The sequence below is a fragment of the Lepidochelys kempii genome, chromosome 4 (genome assembly GCF_965140265.1).
Source record: "Lepidochelys kempii isolate rLepKem1 chromosome 4, rLepKem1.hap2, whole genome shotgun sequence".
NCBI lineage: Eukaryota > Metazoa > Chordata > Testudines > Cheloniidae > Lepidochelys > Lepidochelys kempii.
In genome coordinates, this window is record NC_133259.1 from 79,786,153 (window position 1) to 79,807,120 (window position 20,968).

A 20,968-nucleotide genomic window follows, 5' to 3' on the forward strand; every position below is an offset into this window, starting at 1 on the left:
CGCCATCTAGTGGCAAAGATGTTTCAACATTAACAAAACTTGCTTTAAAAAAATCAAATTGAAACGTTTGCACATATAACTCGTTATTGTGGTTCATTTTTCAAAGGTAATTATGGTGAAGCAGAAATATTATATTGGAGCTGGACACAGTATAAAAACCTAGTGAAATGGAATATAAATAGGTAGCCTTGCTGCCAGTACAAGGTGGAAACAGGAACCACACAGCAAGAAAACTGCTACTTGCATTGAATTGAGATGCACAGTCAATTTTTATCTATCAGCCCACATTAATTTTCTGTCCACGGTCATGACTCTTTTTGTAGTGTGGTGCCAGTCCTGTCCCAATGAGAGAATCATGCAGCACATCTTCAGCAAACCAAAGACTAGCCATTTTGTTTTTCATATAAACTTTCCCCTTCCACCATTTTGTTTAGAAGAAGCAGACCATATACCCAATGATAGCGGAATTTAATTTAGAAGCAAATAAGTAGAACTAAGGGAGAAACCATGGTATCTAAGAATGGTCAAATATGATCAAGGGATAATCAACAACAAACCACCTGGTCTAGGTTTTCAATACACTATGAACGGAAAGTGATCATTTCAAGGCAGAGGGCATGTTTGTTTGGCCAAGTTTGGGAGTGATTTTATTTTACGGGTTGGAGATTCTGTTACGTTCTGTTAAAGCCTGAACCTGTGAGAAGCCAAGTACCTCACTCACACTGACTTCAGTGCGAACTGAAGGTGATTAGGACCTTGCAGGATCAGGCCTTTGTTTTGTCATTTATCAGTTTTAATTGATGTAAGGCACTGAGAGGGCCTGATTCTCTGCTCCATTACACCAATTTTAAAGTGGTTCCACTCCATTGAAAACCCAGGGTTGCACTGGCATAAAACCAATGGAGAGTCAGAGCCAGTTATTTTTTATGTAACACCCCCTTTTTTTATCTTAAGAAGATTCAAACTGCTCTTTTCACACAACTGTAGTTTGAAGAGAAAAAGGTGACTCAAAAAAACCCCATTATTTCCCTTCCTCCTCAACGCCTTTGGTCATTTCACATGGCCTCACCGACACTGAAATGCCATGTGTTCATGACACGGACACATGCAGTGGCAGGCAATGTGAAAAGCTGAGTGTTAAAGAAACATCCCTATGAAATTAAAACTTGTGTACAACAACTTCATGATCATAAATGAAGGGAACAAAAGAAACTCATTCTTACCTGCTCTCAATTGCTGCTTGAAACTCCTGCTGACTAATGACCTCTCTCTCCAACCTGTCAATTTTTCTGAGAAATACAGAAAAAGGGATCAGACACAATGATGTTCAGAAAACATATTATCCTGCATGGTGAAAACAAGTGAGCCCTAGATTAGTGAAAGGACACAACTATAAGATCATTTTGGCCCACATTTCATGACTCAGATAGACAGCCCAATACCATTCCAAGGTTTCTTCTATGTTACGTACCTTGTGCGCACCCTGCCCTTCTTCCACAAGTGTACAAGGCCCTGCCACAGGAGAAGTGGTCTGGCTGCACTGTGCACAAATGGGGTATGATTTGAGGAGTTCATCTTTCCAGGGGTTACTTTATGCACAGCTGCTACACAGAGAGCAGACAGTGGGTCAGCTGGCAAATGAAAAAAACCAGCAAATTTGCTGATTCTTGAATCCATTGGTCAGGGAGGGTGCAGGCACCAGGGAGACTACTCCCTATGTGAGGCTGTAAGGGAGAATTCCTACTTCCTTTACCTCAGCTATACATGAAAAGTGGTCACTGCCCTAAATCCTGTCTCCAGCAAAGTTGGACTAGTCTGACTATGCATTGGGGAATTCCTTGAGAGCTGAGGGGCAGTCAATTATTTTTTGTCAAGGTCCAAATTTCATGGTCAAGGTATAGTCAAGGGTCAGACTCCACAGAAAATAAAAAACAACAATAATGATAATAATAAGTAAATAAAAAGATTTTGGGGTTCAAAAACATCTGGCTGTCCAGGTTTGGCCCGTAGTCTGTCTATTGATTACCCCGGTGTATGGCATATCAGTCGGAAACCTTCAATGACTTGCATCTTAACAGAACGCGCTGACTGAACACACCAGTGAATCATTTAAAAGGCAAACTGGCAAGAGTTACAGGCTAAACAGTGATTTTAACGGTCTGTCTGTGACTAAAAACAAATCCATCAGCTCCCTCAAGGCAAGGCCTGTACCACAGAGAGTCCCAGTTTCTAGCTGAGCTCCTGCAGTAATAAACACAGGGCCTGGGATCTATTTGTAACTGTGGGCAAATCCCAAGTGACACCACAGCCTCATGCAGCTAAGGAGAGAGTGGGCATAGGTGGTTTTCCAGCACCTTCCTTGACACTAGGTGCCACCAGCACAAGTTCTAGCAGCTTGAGGGAGTAATGAGCAAAGCTCTTCATAACACAGAGCACTCCAGCCACACACCGTACAGTGGGGGTGCCAGGAGTGGGTGATGCATAGCCAGCTTCCCCAGTTCTATACCACCCAGGGGTTCACCTCCATAAGGAGCATCCTCAACTGGCTATTTAAGCCACCTTTCTGTCATCTTTACCCTGCAGGAGCAGGCAAAGGTGACAAAGTGGGGCTGAGGATCTGGCACTTCAGTTTTGCCTGCTCTCATGGGGACTGAGGGCACCCTGCTCTTTGCAGGGTTAGGCCCTATGGGGCAACTCTCACTACGAGGCAGAAAGGTCTACTAGGGGCCCGCAAATGCCTAAAAAATATATGTTTTAATGAAATAAACTAAGAGTGGTCATTTCTTTACAATCAGGCACACTTCTTTGAAAAGGAGGTCGGTGATGATGCCACTTTCTCAATAATACGGATGCTTTTAATGAGATCTTGATTAGCATCTGGAACCCTTGCTAAGGCTCCAGGCCTGCAAAGGGATCTTATCTGTACAGAACCCCACTGCAGATATCAACCTATGCAACATCAATAACCCTGCAGGGGGATCCACACAATTGCACCCCTGCATATTGCAGGATCAGGGCCTAAAACATTGTCTCCTGTAAAAACTCCTTCTCTTTCATTCTAAATTTGTATTTCCAGTGTTCATGGATTCTCTCTATTTTAGCACCTTCAACAGTTCTAGCTCACAATTGGTCATAAAAATAACAAGAAAAAATTTGATCAGACCCTTACTGGAATGTGGCCAAGAGTGAAAGGAAATCAGACTGAAACAAATTTGACAACTTGGCTTCAATTGCAGTCAGAGTGGAAGCTGGGCTGATGCTCCCTTCACGATGAAATCTACAAAGGATGCAATTTAAAAGCAAGGATTAATACAGAAATCACACATACCTTCTCTATTCTATTGATATTCTTGTGCTGCAGCTACAGCTAGTCAAGAGTTTTCTGACAAAATAGTGTTCCACCCAAAAATCCAGATTCAATGGAACTGAAATGCTCGCTGGCTAGCCAGCTCCTAGCTCTGGAAGGTGCCGAGAGAGAATAAACATGGAACAACACAGTGCCATAACTACAGTCACTTTCCAAAGTATAACCACGCTTTCAAAAATAATGTACTAGCCCCCACCTCTCCATACACATTATGGCTAGAAGGTTTGATCTGTGCTATTGTTCAGGAACTGGCTGTGGATATGAATCACTACAAACACACCTTTGGTATGCTTTACAATAATTCCATTCTACAGCTTACAGGCTACCATTACTAGGACACCACCAGCAACAGACCACCAATGGATGGTCTGTTGGAATGTTATTTCTAGATGTTGGTCTGAGAAGAAGAAGAAGATAAGATACTCCTCTGTGCTCAGGCATTCCTGCACCCCCTGCAGGCTCTCTAAATCATGCTAACACAGAGCTTCTTTTAGTGACACCAAAAGCCTCTGCGGCCTGGTCGGGATGACTGAGGAACAGAAAGCAAGATAACAATTACAAAAGTTATACACGACAATCATGTTTTAAGAGAAAAATATTAAGGCCAAATCCTGGCCTTACTATTATGATGTGCATTCTTAGGTAGGTTAGTGATGATGGCTAAGCAAAGAGCCCTGAAGTCATTATGCTAAAGCAGAGCAAAATAGGATTAGTACAATGGGCTTAAGCCAAACCCGACTGACATCAGAGAGAGTTTTTCCATTTATTTCCATGGGCTTTGGATCAACCCAGGGTGCTCAGCTATGTCCCCTACTGCTGTTCCAAACCAGAGTCACATGCACTTCTCTCAATGCCTGCTGACAGGGTGTGCACCTGTGCAAGGGCTCAGGCTCTGTGCAATGCTCCCATTCTAGTACACCACACCAGCTTAGGGCTATGGAGTGCCTCCAGATATGCCAGCCAACTCCTTCAACTGCTCATGGAAATACGAGGTGTCTTCTGTCCTGCTTCTGCACAGATGCACTAGAGGAGAATAGGGTCACCTGTCCTCTTCCCCCAGCCAGTGCTCCAGCACAAGACACACCAGAATTTTGCTCTGAGCAACAGAACATGACAGTATCTTTCTAAGAATTTATACAAACTTCAGATGAATCTGATGCAAGGACCAAAGGCCCAAGTGTTCGTAACCAATGAGAACAGTAATAGTTCCACATGATGATGATAAAAATCCAGAATAAAATCTGAATTAACTTCCTGTGGGTCTCCAATACACCTGGTCTGATTTGTTTATATTTTAGCTTGTAACATCTCTGGGCCACAGGCTGTCTTGCACAGCATCAAGCATATTACTGGTGCTTAGCAAATAACAAAAAACAGTAACGACAGCGTTGGCCACATTATTTTGTTGTAAATACAAAATGGTATTAAAGACATTTTAAAAATATGAAGATTTGAAAAGGAAAATGGTATTGTCTATTTCTGAAAAATAAACTTCATTTCAATGGAGTAAGTATTTCATTAAATAGGATGGTGAAATAATTAATTTACTCATGGTCTGTTACTTTTCTGTTCACATTTTGTTCATGTTCAGCTGAATTTTGTGACAGTCTTTAAAGTTCTTCTGGTACTGAAACTCCCACAGCAGAGGGCAGGAGAACAGCACGCAGGAAGCATGGCTCAGACTGACAAGGGAGTCTCTCCCAAAGACTAAATGGAAGTTTTACTGTTTGTTACCATGGTTATTTCAGGTTACTTATCTTGTCATGGAGGCAGATTCAGTCAGCCCTATCTAGTAGTAGTTATCTCCAGCTTTCCAAATCATGCAAGCTGCGGAAGGCCATGGCTTATGGCTCTGTACCAAGCCACTTATTCAGGGGAAAAGTCATCCTGTTTCAGAAGGCCAATGTTAAAATAAACTTGTGCTTGCTGGAGAACTGCTCTGGGGAAAATGAGCCTAAGCAAATTTGTGCCTCTCCCACTGTGGTACAATATTCCCTAATGGTCCACATCCCAGTACCCCTATTCCAAATGGGAACCAGGCAGCACACGGACATTTCTATGGGCCCCAGTTCAGAAAAACCTCTAGCCCTCAGTGGTGCCCACGATGAGGGATGTGCATTGTCCTGGTTTAAGGGACGGTTTTCTTAAAAACACAAACCAACAAAAACCTTTGCATTGAGACCTTTCCCACTCACCAGAAGGGAGAGATTCTCTTTTGGGGATGTGGAGGGAGAGGGGAGCCCTGCTGTAATTCCATCTGCCATTTTTCCAGGAGCGTTGTAGGGGGAAGAGGGTAAGGTGTAGGCTTGATGAGCCACTGGATGACAGAAACAATGCTGTCGGCCAGAAATGCAATATTTCAGCCTTTTAACTCTTCCCTTGTTGTCATTGTTAGTCAGGCAAGAAAGCCTCCACTTCACAAATCACCCCATAAAAATTAGGCGCAGCCTCCACAGATGCAGAGCATAGGAGGCCTGTGGAAATCACAGAGGTGACTTTCAACTGGATACGGCCGTTAGTTTGCATTATCACTTCTCTCTCTGATCAGAGTCATCGGGCTTAATTCTACCTTGTGAAAATGGGTGCAGCTCTACCAAAGCCATGTAATCAGAGAAAGCAATGATAAATAAGCGATGACTTCATACGAACTTATGCTTGGGATTAGAGAGAATTTTGTGTGTGATCCCTCCGTCACTACGATCCTGGAAGTTCCTTAGAAGATCCAAATAATTGATCCCAGTTTGGCTGTTTTCAAGGCCACATCTTGCCAGGAAAAGGTTAAAATGCTCCTTTTTGAGATGCATGTCAAATTTTTGTAGGATTGACAAGAAGGATTCTTTTCCCACCTTCCAAAAAACAAAACAAAACAAAAAAGAAGTAAATCAGATATCACTCTATTTAAATAAAACTTTAATATGAAGAACATCATTGATGAGCTTTCTCATTACTTATTCTGTTGCATGATCACTGCATTTATTCAGTGTTCAAGGGCCACATTCAGCCACCTTACTCGTAATGGGCAAAAATCCCAGCTCTACTGAAGTCAATGGCAACGTTCATATTGGCTTCCGTGGAGCCAGGGTTTCATCCAATGAACAGTACTTTACTCCATGAGCAGTGCCATTGATAGGAGTTCTCCCCTCCACTGTGGATCTTTTATCCTGCTGCGGATTCAGCCAAGGAAGAATTCCCCCTGAAGCAGGCTTAGCTTAAGGCCTATCTGCAAGCCCCACAATTGATGGCATGTCAGGAATGCATTGAGTAACCTTGTAAATAACTCTCTCGTATTATTTTATTATTTAATAAATCTTCATATAGTTTATTACAGGTCTGGCAACAAGCATTGTCTTTGGTGTGAGATCTAAGGGAAAATGACCTGGGGCAAGTGAGTGACTGGTCCTTTGTGATGAGGAATAACTTGAATATTGTTGTGATTCTTGGTCTTAAAGGCCATCTACCACAGAGATATGCTCCCATGCGTGGCAAGATAGGCCAGAATGTCCGAGGGTACTGTCTGGGACCCCGTTTAAGGCTCATAATGTGCCTGAAGAGTTTGCATTTGGTGCAGTTGATTGGTGAAATTGAAGTTCAGAATTCACAACCAATTTGGTGCCCTGGTTTTTAACAGTCTGCCCTGAGTTGATACTCATACTCTTGGGCCACCATTGGGAACTTAATAAAAAGTGTCAAGAAAGAAAGTATAATGAATAGAGATTGCAAACACTTCGGGTTTGTTTGTTTGTTCTTCTCCTTTATATTTTATCAGCCTTGCTCAGCTGCTTGCCTTGGTCCTGCTTTTCTAAATGTTTGGAATAAACACTTGCTACTCAAATTGTTAGTGCCTGTTAATATAAATGGGACCATTTTCTTATTAGAAGCATCACATCCACCATAGCTATGGATATAAACATTAACGGATACATTTGCCAGAAATTCGGCAACAAAAGTGGAGATTACTGCTATACTGGTAAACACAAAGGACCAAATAATGCTCTTCTCGCTTATCTAAGTAACCCTACTGAGTAATCCCAGCTGGCTGGTTAGTGTATTGGGGTTTGGATTCAACAGTCCTTGCTTCACATCTCATTACAGACCACACAATACCTCCAGATCATTTGCTGTGGGTGCTTCCCCACTTAGAACCGATTCACAGATCAAAAAGCATTCTACCTTGCCTGTTTTTTGTGGGTCATGTTTTTCAAATTCTTCTTTCATGTTTCTAAATCCTTCTCTGAATTTATCTTTCAGCCACCTTTCTATGTCAAGTGAAGCTCTGCGTTCCCACTCTGCTTCCGAGATTTCCCTGCTTTGCCCTTCAGTCGTGATATAGAAAGAAAAGTTTAAACATTATTTATTTAATATTAACAAAAAGAAGATGTTGAGAAAGATAATAGGACTCTAATGCACTGAAACTGTGAGGTATTGAAGGAGTCAAAGGATGGAAAGACAGCAGTAACTCTCCCTGACTTAGTTACGATAAGCCCTACTGATAAGCCTAAGTGGTGAAACAGCCATCTTTCTTCGATCAGTGATGCCTCCTGTTAATTAGGCCACATCTTTCAGGTGTTCCAGGTACTTTTTTTATCCAATTAAACTTAAAGACATCACTTCTCTGCACCTTGCACAACTCCTTTGATGCTTTCTTTGCAAAGTGTTTCTTGGGTGTAAATTTAACCATGATCAGATTTGCAAATGACACTAAATTTTGAGGGGTAACAAACACACAGGAGGACAGAACTAAAAATCTTTCCAACTCACTGCAAAGTGAGATGGAAAGATTAGAGCAGTGGGGGTTGCAGGGAACAAGCAGAGATCTACATCTACAGCAAAATAAGCAACAAAGATACAAGGTGAAGAGAAATAACCATGCAGCTGCACTGGTTGCATTTAAGTGAAGTTATCTTCATCTTGTCTCCAGTAGAGTGAATACGAGGAATCAGGACCGGACAGTTAGGAGGGGAGGTGTCCCATAAAAAGATCTCAAGAAGTGGTGTACAGAATAAAAAAGTTTGATGACACCTGTTCTACAGTGCAAGCCAGCATCAATGCAAGCTTCCCCACACTTCCCCACCAATGTGCTTTAACCCTGACCTCGATGGACCACCCTGAGATGTGAGAGAGCAGTTCCTCCTCCACAGCCATTCAGTCTTTAGTCTCTGCTCATTGGGGAATTCAAGGCAGATCCTTCATACACCAAGCCACACATTTGTATGCATCTCTGAAACTGAAGGCAGAGAGCATTAGGCTCCCAATGTCTACCCCTAAGCTAGAAGGCTGGACCCTATGACAGAGACTTACACTACAGGTACTCTCACTGCAGGTCTGATTGCTGTATTTGTAATATATTTGCTAATGTACGTGTTACCTGATCAACTGTCAGACCTGTTCATGATGATATAGCCCTCTTGTAAGTGTTGTATAAAGAGAATAAAAGCCCTACAGATATTTGTAACAAAGGTTTTTCTTTAACTCAAGTAGTAGATGCCTATGTTTTTGGAACCAAAAGTCCTGATGATTCTACCCCTGATGTTGCAGACAGGCAATTGAGCAGGTAACCATGGTGTCTGTGCATAGGTAACATCATATAGTGCAGGATATTTAAGTAAACATTGACACAAAGAAGAAAAACTCCTGGAACCTAGGAAAGGCAACCAGTATAATCAACTATAAGTATTCTAAAGACAATACTTGGAGGATCTAAATTGTTCAGTGCTTAGATGCTATTCTGATAAGTACTATAGAAAAACCTCAGAGAGAATGGTGGAGGATGGTGTTAGTAAACAACAAATACGGTGGAAGATTTGTGATGTGGATACTTAGTCCAATAAGAACTGAACTAAAACCACAAAATTCATTTCACAGAGGCTACCAGACAGCCAACAGACAGAGAGTAACTATTTTAAGACTTGACTACTTCTGAGCCAGTTGTCTAGAGGTGTATCCATAACCAATCCCACAAGTAATTCCCTTTCAATGACCGTTTTTTTCTGATTGCCATGAAGGTTACTGAAAGCTATGGATTCAATTACCAGATATATTGTTTGTTTGTTTTTTACCAGAAACTTTAGCATTGTTTGAAGATCCATTTTGGAGCTTAGCTCCTAATTTTTTAAGTAGTATATCTCCTTTCAGAACTCCTGTTCCTTCTGTGTCATATCTGCAAAAAGCAAGAGGAGAAAGCTATTATCAGATTTCGCTCCTTTCTTAGAGAACAGTTCATGTTTCCTCGGCATTTGTCACCTTCCTGTGAAGATCAAGCACGGACAAAATGTCAGCAGAGTTAACCCAGTGGACCAGGTTTTCCAACAAACAAACACTGAACAATAGAGAGACGACACTCCCAGCTGTCCCTATAATATTAGATAAAATAGAGGCAGTGGTATCTAGTGGTAAGCACATTAGCCTTCTATTGTAATAGATAAAAGAATAAAATCAATAGGCCGATTCCTGAGTCCTCAACTGCCCCCCATTCCTCTGCTTCCACTGAGAGCATGAAGCAACAGATGGGCTCTGCACCTCATGTTCAGGAGTCATGATCTGACCTAATACCATATACTTCCAATTATCTGAAACCCTGTTATCCAAACCTCTGCAGTATTACTCACTCCCATGACAGCAGGGCTGCGAAGGGACCCCGGTGTGGTCACAGGGCCAGTGACACCCGATCCTGGCAGGCACAATGTGCAGGGAAGGCTGCAGTCTGGCAAGGCAAAGCAGAGTCCTCAGAAGGGAGGGCAGCACAGGAAGCCGCTGTCATGGGAGTGAGTGAGCGGGTCCATGACTGCAGAGGGCTCCCTGCACTGCCCGTTCGATTATCCAAACTCCCAATTATCTGAATAAAATCTGTGTTCCCCAGGCTATTTGGATAATTGGGAGCATGCTGTTATAATAATACTTGCACTTATATAGCCCCTTCCATCCAAGGATCTCATAGCACTTTACAAACACTGATAATTCTATAAATCAGGTTTATAATGGAAACTACAGTATGAATGATCCTTCCTTGCAGCAGACCTGCTGTTATAACTATATTGAACTACTGAAAATTCATGTGACCAGTATTTCTATGGAAAGCATCATCACACTGCTTTTGCACCAGTTAAGAAACATTGGTGTTTGCCTACTGGATGCACTAACTGGTTACCACATACTGGAGCAGACCCTGTTCTGCAGCTACTTTATGTGTGGAACTCCAAATGGCTTCACTGAGAGTTCTGTATGCAGAGCAGCTGCAGATTAGGGCCCATGAGTGGTCAGCGGAGTCCTCTACCATGTGCCTGGACTAAGCATCTTCCCTGTGGCTAATATGATAGGAACTAGCTCAATGACAGTGAAAGTGGCAATTTGTATTTCTGACTCTGACCAGCTTCTCTCCATTTACCTTGTCCTCCCTTATCTGGCCCCACACCAGCATCATACACACATACCCTCACAAGTCCACCACCTAACACCAGAGTGGTGCTCTTTATTTTTTAAATGGGAATGAGAATATTATCTAAAACTTGAATCTGATGTTACCTTCTCCAAAGCTTTTCAAACTCCTCATTTCCAATGTGAAAACCTAGTTTGTTAAGTATGTTCTTAAACTCAGGCATCAGAATCCTGATGTCATCACCCGGGTTCTTCTGGGGCATCAGATCAGCAATATCCAGGGGCCTATTTCCAACAGAAGACAATATGATCCTTGATACATTTCACCCTTATGAAACTTACCCTAGGCCTGCAACACAGAAATTCCTCATTCTCTTACGAACACAGAATTATAACATTTTGATTTAAAAGAAAAAAAATTGATCCTGATATGTACTTGGGGGTTTCTCTTAGCAGTGGAAAAGAATCAAGAAGGTAGGTTTGGGTTGGGTTTCTTTTTAAATCCTCAGACAGTGAGTCTTGAGCCCTCTTTATATGGTCCACTTTGTAAAAGGATGCTTCCCCCTCCCTCCTGATCCCATTCTATAGATTTGGATGCTGCCAGGGTCAAGCCTGATAAATCCTGAACCTTTTACCAATGAGAGCATTTAACATTAGAAGAAACATATCAAGGGATGTGGTAAATTCTCCATCACTTGGAATCTTTAAATCAAGATCGGGTGACTTTCAAAAAGTTATACTCTAGTTCAGCCACAAATGGTTGGGATTGATGCAGGAATCACTAGGGGAAGTTTTTGGGATCAGGGTTACACAGGAGGTCAGACTAGATGATCACAATGGTCCCTTCTAGCCATAAAATCTATGATTGCTGCAGAAGCGCTTATACCTTTGTTTTGCTTTTTCTTTTAGTTGTGCATGCACCTGTGATGCAGTCATCATGACTCCGCCCCCCTGTCTGTGGCTGATGGGATCAAGCCAGGCTGGAGCCCCAGAAGTAGCAGGATCACGAATTGCTGCATATAACTCTTCAAACTTGATAATGGCTTTGTCCTGTAGCTTAAGCCTGTTACAATGCAGGGTTGTGAATGTTTGTTTTTAGTTTGCTTTCTCTCCAGTCACATAAAAGAGACAGATCACATACTAATGGAGGAGCAGACCAAACAAATCAAACTTCTTCCTTTCAACGCTTCTTTCTTCCACTACCTCAGCTCACATACAGAGGAGAAAGCCATTCAGTGGCAATGACATATATATTAATACTTGCATTAAATGCACTAAAATTAGTTGGTATTAACTCCATTAACATTCAACTAGTGATTGACTATGGCTGGGCTGCATGCACAACAGTGGAGCCCGGTGACATCTCAAAGTTGGCTGGCAAAAGATCATATTGTATATGATTCAAAACTGCAGATGCAGAGCCTATCCAGCCTAGCTTGAGGAGTTCCCACTGCCCTATGATTAAATGCATCACCACTACCGCCAGAGTAAGATTTTATTCTTTGACAGTTTTCTTCAAGTTGCAGCTAAGCCCCAGGTTGCCAGGCAGCAAGCACATCCCAACTGCCACCCAGCAGCTGTAATCAGCTTGCCCTCCCCTGCACAAGTCACAGGAAGTCCCACCTCAAGGGGTTCAGCAGACAGTAGCCTCGTGGTGCCTGACTGGCTCCCTCCCTTACACAAACCCAGGAGGCATTCAAGGAAGTGTCCAGGCAATAATGTGGATCATTAGCTGCCATGTCCACACTGCATTCTCTGTTCCTTATCTCCTGGTATTGACCTTGGCTTCGACCTCAACTACCATTCATACCCCAGAACACCCATACAGATTCTGACATTAGGTATTGACCTTTGGCCTAATCCTCATTCAGTCTCTGGCTCTGCCCATCAGCCTGATTATTGACCCTGATACTGACTCTGAATCCTGGTGGTTATTCCTGCCTAGTGAGCTCATGCACTAGTCTCATCTACCTTTGCACAGAATCCTGACACACTCTTTCTTCTGTGCAGTTTGTAACAAGAATGATCATCTATAGTAGACGTAAAAGAACAGCCTTAAGACAAATGCTGTTAGACTACCATGATCTGATCCTTCATGCATAATAACTCCATATAGCTTTAAACTGGGGTGAGGAAAATTCAGCTTGATGTGGCCCACCCAAGAAGAATTCTGAATGCTGCTGTTGCTACTACATCTACACTTACTTTTAAAGAGGAGATATTTACTAGGGACTAGGGGTCTGATCCAACAGCAATAAAAGACTCCAACTGCCTTCAGTGCGGGGGCCTCAAGCACTATGTTCTTCAGTGCCCTATTTTACAATATTCAGTTAAAAACTCCTGTAAGAAGGCATTTCAATCCAGTCTGCCACTGTACACTTTTAATATGGCTTTTTGATCAGTTAAACAAAAATAAGTTATCTAATTTGATTGTGCATGTCTTAATTTGCCTTTTCCCTGAAAAATATAGAGAAGTCATATTGCATTATACTGTGCTTAAATAATGCAAACTTAAATATTTTAAATGGAGCTACTCAAATAATGAAAACGTAATGTAATAATGTATTTGTGGATCATTTATACACTTGTTGATAGCGGGGGTGGAGGGAATGATCAATCAACCATTAACCCCCATTATTTGTTCAGTTCTAATTGCAAGTAAGCCTGAAATTACATCCACAGTGAAGCAGACATTACAGTGCTATGCGGTATGCACAGATGTGAATGGATGTAAGACAAGGGAATTCACACACAGTGCCTGCAATTGTTAATATAATACACAAATATTATTTCTCAGTAACTATGTAATGAACTTATTTCACTAGTGTAATGCAGGTTATTTGCCTGCATACAAAGCTATGACTCAGTGAAAGGATTATATTACTGTCATAAATCACTTCAGGGTCCCTAACCAATTTATGAATGGCGCAAAACAAAAGAATAAAATGAGATTCGAAAAGATAACTGTGATGAAGCTCACATAGCGAGGAATAATGTGAAGCAAAAATCATAGGCTGGGGAATTATGGGCCATGCAGTAAAAATATAGAGAAGGCTGTGAAGGTTATTGCGGGTAATACATTGAAGAGGAGCCAAAACTGTGATGAAGTCATTAAAAAGGAAACAATAGCAGGAATAATTCAAGCAAATTATTGAGGAAATTATTCCACTTTACTTCACGCTTATTAGGCTTCCAGCTGAATTACTGCTCTCAGTTTGGCATATCATTTTTTGTAAAGAAAAATCAATTGAGAAGAGTAAAGAAGATGTTTAGAAAATAAGATCCAGGAGAAAATATTAAGAAAACTGAAGGATAAATCCAACTCAGTTTTCTCACACCCTGAGGGTATTTTAGCTGCCAGAATATGAAAAGGGATGTTATGAAAGGGAGAGGGATCCGTTATTCTTATTACCAATGAAGATAAATCAAAAAGTAATGGTCAAAAGGGAAAAATATAAGTAACTTATTAACTTTACAGGCTGCACTTATACCAGTTTTGCCCCCGTGTTGTGCCACTGGTTTAAAAGGAGCTATTTACATGATTTACATCAGCGTAAGAGAGAGGACAGTAGCTCCACAACTCTTAGAACAGTTAGGTGATTGAATAAGATGCCAAGATTGCTTATAGAATCATCATCACTGGAAGTATTGAAAGCTCAACTTGACACCCATCCATCACAGGTAGCGTAGGAATAATAAAATCCAACTTTCACGGAGATGGACAGATGACCAACCCAAAGGATTGTCCCTTTCAACCCAAAGGATTGTATGAAGAATGAGTTGCTTTTTAAATACAAAACTGCACTCTCCCTCTTATAGTACAATATTTTTCAGACCACGTGATTTAGAAAAATGCATCTGTGCTTTATAGTCACATCATTATATTGTTTCCAGTTTGAAAATACTATGCTGGCAAGTGAATGATGAATTTCTTGAGTAAGGAAGAAAATTGAGAGAAGGGGGCTATTGTAGTAAAGCCAGGTCTGACATAGTCAAAATGGAAAATGTGCTCATATTTATATTATAGGTTATAACCAGTGGAAATCTTTTGCCACCTTCTTTAGCTTTTATCTGATCACATACCTTAGAAGAAGTTGCTGATACTGCTTGAAGCTGATACACCTTCCAAGAAATTTGGTCAGCATCATTAGTAGCACATCTCTATGAATGAATAAAAGTAAGAAATATATTGATCCAGTAGACCTTCATACATTGATAAAAGCCAAAAGTGGGGGGTGGGGGGGAGAGGGAATTGGGAGGAAATATAAAGTATTTCATGGTACTAAATATATGGAAAAAGACCACTGGCTTTGTTTCATACCTTTAGTGATACACATGCAAGTGTCAAAGTTAAGTAACAGATCCCGGACAATGCAATCTCCTGTGTGAGGCACATACCTATTGACCTGCCCCTTGCCCTCAGGGTCATTGTTTTTGAACAGTTGTCTCATAGTAAAATAGCCTCCAGATCTCATTTTTTCATGCAAAATGTGCTCCAGCTTAAAAAAAAAAAATTTTGATACACATTCAATAGCAAATATACAAAAAACACACACCTCTAATATGTACTTTTAACTCAATTTTTTTTCCTTAAAGCACAAGAAGAGGATGTCGACTGTCACTGACAAGATGATAAGAAATCAAAAATGAATAAATGTTCCACAATGAAATGATGTACCTTTAATAACCACCTGGAGGTGGGGGGAGGAGGGGGAGAGTACTTTCGGTAGAGTCTTGAGCAAGAAAAGAAAAATTTACATTTTTTTTCTACTCACCTTGTAATATAGGCTTTCATGTACTGTTGCGCGGCTGAATTGAGTGAACCTTATTGGCATTGCCAAAATAAATATGATCTTTGCTTTCTGTGTTATCATTAAGCCACGTGTTGCCAGGTTACATTCTGAGAAAACTACGAGCCCAGTCCTGAAACCTTTACTCAGTCTGTATTCAGAAAAAGTTTCCATTGTCTTCAATGGGAGTTTCCCCCCACAAACAACAACATCATGAGGATGCCATTCAACATAGGTAAATTTGTTCTGAAATAATGGTGAAGGAGTGTGTACAATGTTTTAGAATTCAATTAATACTTATGGAGGATATTACTAGGTAACTGAATTATACAAACTTATGCTGACAGTTATTTTCTGTTTGACAGAGAGCTTCTAAAAATCATATATTTTTAAAGGACTGGGGCTAGAATTTCCTGTGGAAAATATTAAAATTGAACACTGTAATATAAGTTAAGTTAGGTTATAACTATATGTCCTATCACCATGCTTGGCTTTCAGGGCAAAAGGAGGAGATGTATGTGTACCACCTTCAAGCCAATTCACAGGGTTTGCTGACAGATGCCATATTGGTACCAAGAAAGGTTTCAGAGTCAAATTTTATTCTTCCCATTTATTTACATGGACTGTATTTGATTAAAATCATACCTCATCAGCTTCAATACTGAGCTGTCCCCCAGGCTGAGACAGTAAACTGGTCCTGCTGTTAGCAAAACTTGCTCTGCTTACTGCTGAGTTTCCAATGTCAGCTTGTTGGCCTGGGTCATTAAAAAAAATCAACTTTCAGAAACTATGAACAATGTATACTGGTAAAGATAGCTGGTAGACAGGGCACAGAATTCAGTCACAGAGGAACCACCAGATCATCTAGTCTGACCTCCTGTATATCACAAGCCACCAATAGCACCAAGCACTCGCACATTAAACCCAACAACTGAAATTAGACCAAAGTATTACATCCCTCAGGAGACCTCATTTGCCACAGGGAGAGAACAGGAAGGACCAAAGTGCAATGACAGGGAAATGATTCAGTGAAATATACCCAGATAATCCTGGCAAGTGACTTGCAGCCACATGCCGCAGAGGAAGGTGCAATCCCCCCTAGGTCACTACCAATCTGACCTGTGGGAAAATTCTTTCCCAACCCCATATACTGCAATCAATTAGACTCTGAGCATGTAATTGAGAACCATCCAGCCAAGCATCTGAGAGAGAGAATGCTCAGTGCCACCTCAGAGCCCTAGTCCTCCATGTCCAATGTCAGTTCTCCAGCTGTAGTAATCTCTGATGCTTCACTGGAAGGAGATAAAAAACCCTCCCATAATACATTGGAGCAGGATGGGGAATATCTCCCTAACCCCTGAAGCATGAGCTTTAGGAACATAAGAAACAAACTGGAAGTGAGCCCCAGGGCAGTTGAGCCCTGCCCCCTACCATCACAAGCAACCCTGTCAGACAACTGCATTCATAAATTTGTCCAGCTCTCTCATAAAACTAATTAACTTGTTTTCCCCCACAGCTCCTATTGGGAGGCTGTTTCAGAACCTCACCCTTCTGCTGGTTAGAAACAGTCTTCTAGTTTCCAGACTGAATTTGTCCATGGCCAGTTTATACCTATTTGCTGTTGTGCCAACACTGTCCTTTAGCTTAAATAGCTTTTCATCCTCCCTTGTATTTAACCCCCTGATGTACAAAAATTGCTTGTTTGTAGGAGTTTACCAGCAATCTGATCTTTTGCTGATCTTTAGCTTAAATAGCTTTTCATCCTCCCTAGTATTTAACCCCCTGAGCAATTATATCCCATCTTCACTTTCTTTTTGCTAGACTAATCAAGTCAAACTCTTCCAGTCACCTGTCATAAGATAGGCCTTCCATTCTCCTAATCATCCTAGTAGCTGTTCTCTACACCTGCTCCAGTTTAAATTCATCTTTCTTGAACAGGGTAACCATAACAGTACACAGTACTCCAGATGAAGTCTTACAATAACATTAATGCTTCTCTACCTCTACAGGAAAGGGCAATCAGGAGACCTGGGGTCTAGTCCCAACTCTGCTACTGGTTTACTGAGTGGCCTTAGGCAAGTCACTTATTCTCTTTGTTTTATATTTCCTAAGCATATTCTACAGATAATGGGTTACATTTTGTATTACAGGTATGTCAATAAACAGAATTATAGATAAAAATGGAGGGCTCTAAAGGACCTGAAGAGGTTATCTAGTCTATCTCCCCATGCTGAGGCAGGACCAAGTAAACCTAGACCATCCCTCACAGGTGTTTGTCCAACCTGTTCTTAAAAACCTCCAGTTATACAGATTCCACAACCTCCCTCGGTAACCTATTCCAGAGCTTAACTAACTAGAAAGCTTTTCTTAATATCTAATCTAAATCTCTCTTGCTGCAGTTTAAGTCCATTACTTCTTGTCCTACCCTTCATATCATGGAGAACAATTGATCACCCTCCTCTTCGTAACAGCCCTTAACATGTTTGAAGACTATTCTCAGGTCCCCCCTCAGTCTTCTTTCCTCAAGACTAACCATGCCCAGTTTTTTTAAACCATTCTTCATAGATCAGGTTTTCTAAAGTTTTTATCATTTTTGTTGTTGTTTTCTGGACTCTCTCTAATCTGTCCACATCTTTTTTAAAGTGTGGTGCCCAGAACTGGTCACAGTTCCACAATGGGACAATTAGCTGCTGTGTCTTATGTATGACACTCCTGTTAATACACCCCAGAATGATTAGCCTTCCCCCCAGTTGCTCCACATGTTGGCTCATGTTCAGTTTGTGATCCACTATAACCCACAGATCCTTTTCAGCTGTACTACCATCTAGCCAGTTATTCCCCATTTTCATGGGTGGTGGGTGAAGCTTCCCCTGGGGGAAGTTAGCTCCCTGTCCTGCCTCTTCTGCCCTGCCCAGACTCCACCCCCGCCCTGCATCCCTCCTCCCCCTCTCCCACATGCTGCGAAACCCCCCTGCCGGCCGTTCACCACATCCCTCCTCACTCCTCCACCACAGCCACCCACACACCCACCACTAGACCCCCACACGCCTGCTGCTCACCTCCTCACCCCTGCGCCTGCCTGCCACTTGCCTTCTCACCCTCCTAGACCTCCCCCACCTGCAGTGAGACCCTTACCCACATGCCACTCACCTCCTCACCCCCCTGCCCACCCACCTTCTCACCACCTACCCCACAAGACCTTCTCCACCTGCAGCAGGAGCCCTGCTAGCCCGCTGCTCGCCTCCTCACTGCCCCCTCCCTGCCCCCTCCCTGCTCGCAGCAAGACCCCTGCTGCTCACCTCCTCACTCCCCTACCCGCAGCTGGCATGCTGTGTCCATCCTTGTTCCCCCGTTGGCTTGCCGCATCCCTCTTCACTTCCCCACCTCCACAGGGAAGTGGAGTGAGGAGGGACACTGAGAGCAGCTGGGACCTCCGAAGCAGGAATAGAGTGGAGGAGAGGAGGAAGACTTACCATTCAGGCAGCAGCACAGTCGGTGCGGACCTTGGGGAAAGGGTGGAGCAGGGAATGGAAGGGGCAGGGCCTAAGTGTAGTACTTTGCACTTGTCTTTATTGAATTTCATCTTGACGTTTTCTGACCAATACTTTAATTTATCAAGGTCATTTTGAATTCTAATCCTGTCCTCCAAAGTGCTTGCCACCCCTCCCACTTTGGTGTCATCCACAAATTTTATAAGATTACTCTCCTCTCCATTATCCAAGTGAATAATGAAAATATTGAATAGTACCAGACCGAAGACAGATCCCTGCAGGACCCCACTAGATACATCTTCCCAGTTTGACAGTAAATCATTGAGAACTATTCTTTGAATATGTTTTTTTCAAACAGCTGTGCATCCACCTTACAGTAATTGCATCTAGACCACATTTCCCTAGTTTGCTTATGAGAATGTCATGTGGGACTGTGCCAAAAGCCTTACTAAAATCAAGTTATATTATGTTTATTGCTTTCCCCCCATCCACTAGGCCAGTAATCCTGTCAAAAAAAAGAAAATTAGGTTGGTTTGGCATGATTTGTTCTTGACAAAGCCATTTTGATTATTATTTATCAACCTGTTAGCCTCTACATGCTTATAAATTGATTGTTTGATAATTTGTTCCAGTACCTTTCCAGCTATCAAAGTTAGGCTGACATATCTATAATTCCCTGGGTCCTCCTTTCCCCTTTTTAAAGATAGGTACTATGTTTGCCCATTGCTAATCCTGTGAGTCCTCACCCATCCTCCATGAGTTCTCAAAGATAATTGCAAACAGTTACAGAACGATGTGAAGGAATCTTGGAAGTACTCTAGGATGAATTTCATCAGGCCCTGCAAATTTGAATAAATCTAATTTATCCAAATATTCTGTAACCCACTCTTTCCCTGTTCTGGCTTGTGATCCTTCCCCTTTGTTGTTAATATTCAACATTAACTTTTTTAATGAAGAAGACTAAAGTAAAATAGGCTTCAAAGTCCTCTGTCTTCTTGGTGTCATCCGTTATTACCTTCCTTCATCTTTCTCTTGCTCCTAAAGCATTTAAAAAAACCTTTTCTTATTGCCTTTTATGTTACTTGATAGGTGTACCTCATTTTGTGTCTTAGCTTTTCTGATTTTTCCCTACAAGCTTATGCTATACTTTCTTACTCATTATTAGCAATTTGTCCATGTTTCCACTTTTTGTAGGATTCCTTTTTGATTTTCAAGTCATTAAAGAGCTCCTGATGGAGCCATATTTAGCCAGCTGTCCTGAACTCCTTTTTCCCTTAGATTTTCTTCCCATGGGACCTCACCTAACAGAATCAGAGAATTTGTGAAGTCTGCTGTTTTGAAGTCCATTGTTCTTATTCTGCTGGGCTCGCTCCTTCCTTTCCTTAGAATCATGAAATCCATCATTTCATAATCACTTTCACTCAAGTTACCTTCAGTCTCTATATTTGCAAACAATTCCTCACTGTTAGTCATAATCAAGTCCCAAATGGCTGACCCTTGGTTACTTCCTCCATCTTCTAAAACAAGAAGTTGTTCCCAATACGTTCCAAGAACCAAATGGAGATTTTTTGTTTTGACATATTACTTTTCCAACAGATATCTGGGTAGTTGCTAAAATTCCCCATTACTTTCAGGTTTTGGATTTTTCTGTTATTTGTTCTAGAAATATCCCCTCCACCTTCCCCTTGGATTTGGTGGTCTGTTGCAGACACCTACCCTATTTTTTTCCCCTTTTACCTTCACCCAGACACTTTCATCTGGTCTGCCCCTCACCTCCTTTTCACAGATTTATAGACTCCGTGGCCAGAAGGGACCATCATGATCATCTAGTCTGACCTTCTGCACATCCTTCTGGATCACAGAACAAGTGAATACATTTTTCATGTACAACGTTACTCCTCCTCCCTTTTCTCACTGCCTGTCCTTCCTGAACAAGCTATACCCCTCTA

General features: G+C 41.7%; 1 protein-coding gene across 1 annotated transcript in view; it reads right to left on the reverse strand.

Annotated features, from left to right (window-relative positions):
- LOC140910980 (EF-hand calcium-binding domain-containing protein 6-like) overlaps positions 1–20,968 on the reverse strand; it is a 91,234-nt gene that overhangs the window by 63,138 nt on the left and 7,128 nt on the right. Inside the window, exons 2-11 of the mRNA XM_073343190.1 lie at positions 16,174–16,283; positions 15,137–15,237; positions 14,822–14,899; positions 11,625–11,801; positions 10,886–11,023; positions 9,397–9,524; positions 7,538–7,680; positions 6,017–6,213; positions 3,170–3,277; positions 1,224–1,289 (exon numbers count right to left, since the gene is read on the reverse strand). Coding sequence (XP_073199291.1) covers positions 1,224–1,289; positions 3,170–3,277; positions 6,017–6,213; positions 7,538–7,680; positions 9,397–9,524; positions 10,886–11,023; positions 11,625–11,801; positions 14,822–14,899; positions 15,137–15,237; positions 16,174–16,283 — 1,246 coding nt within the window. The remainder of the gene's footprint in view (positions 1–1,223; positions 1,290–3,169; positions 3,278–6,016; positions 6,214–7,537; positions 7,681–9,396; positions 9,525–10,885; positions 11,024–11,624; positions 11,802–14,821; positions 14,900–15,136; positions 15,238–16,173; positions 16,284–20,968) is intronic.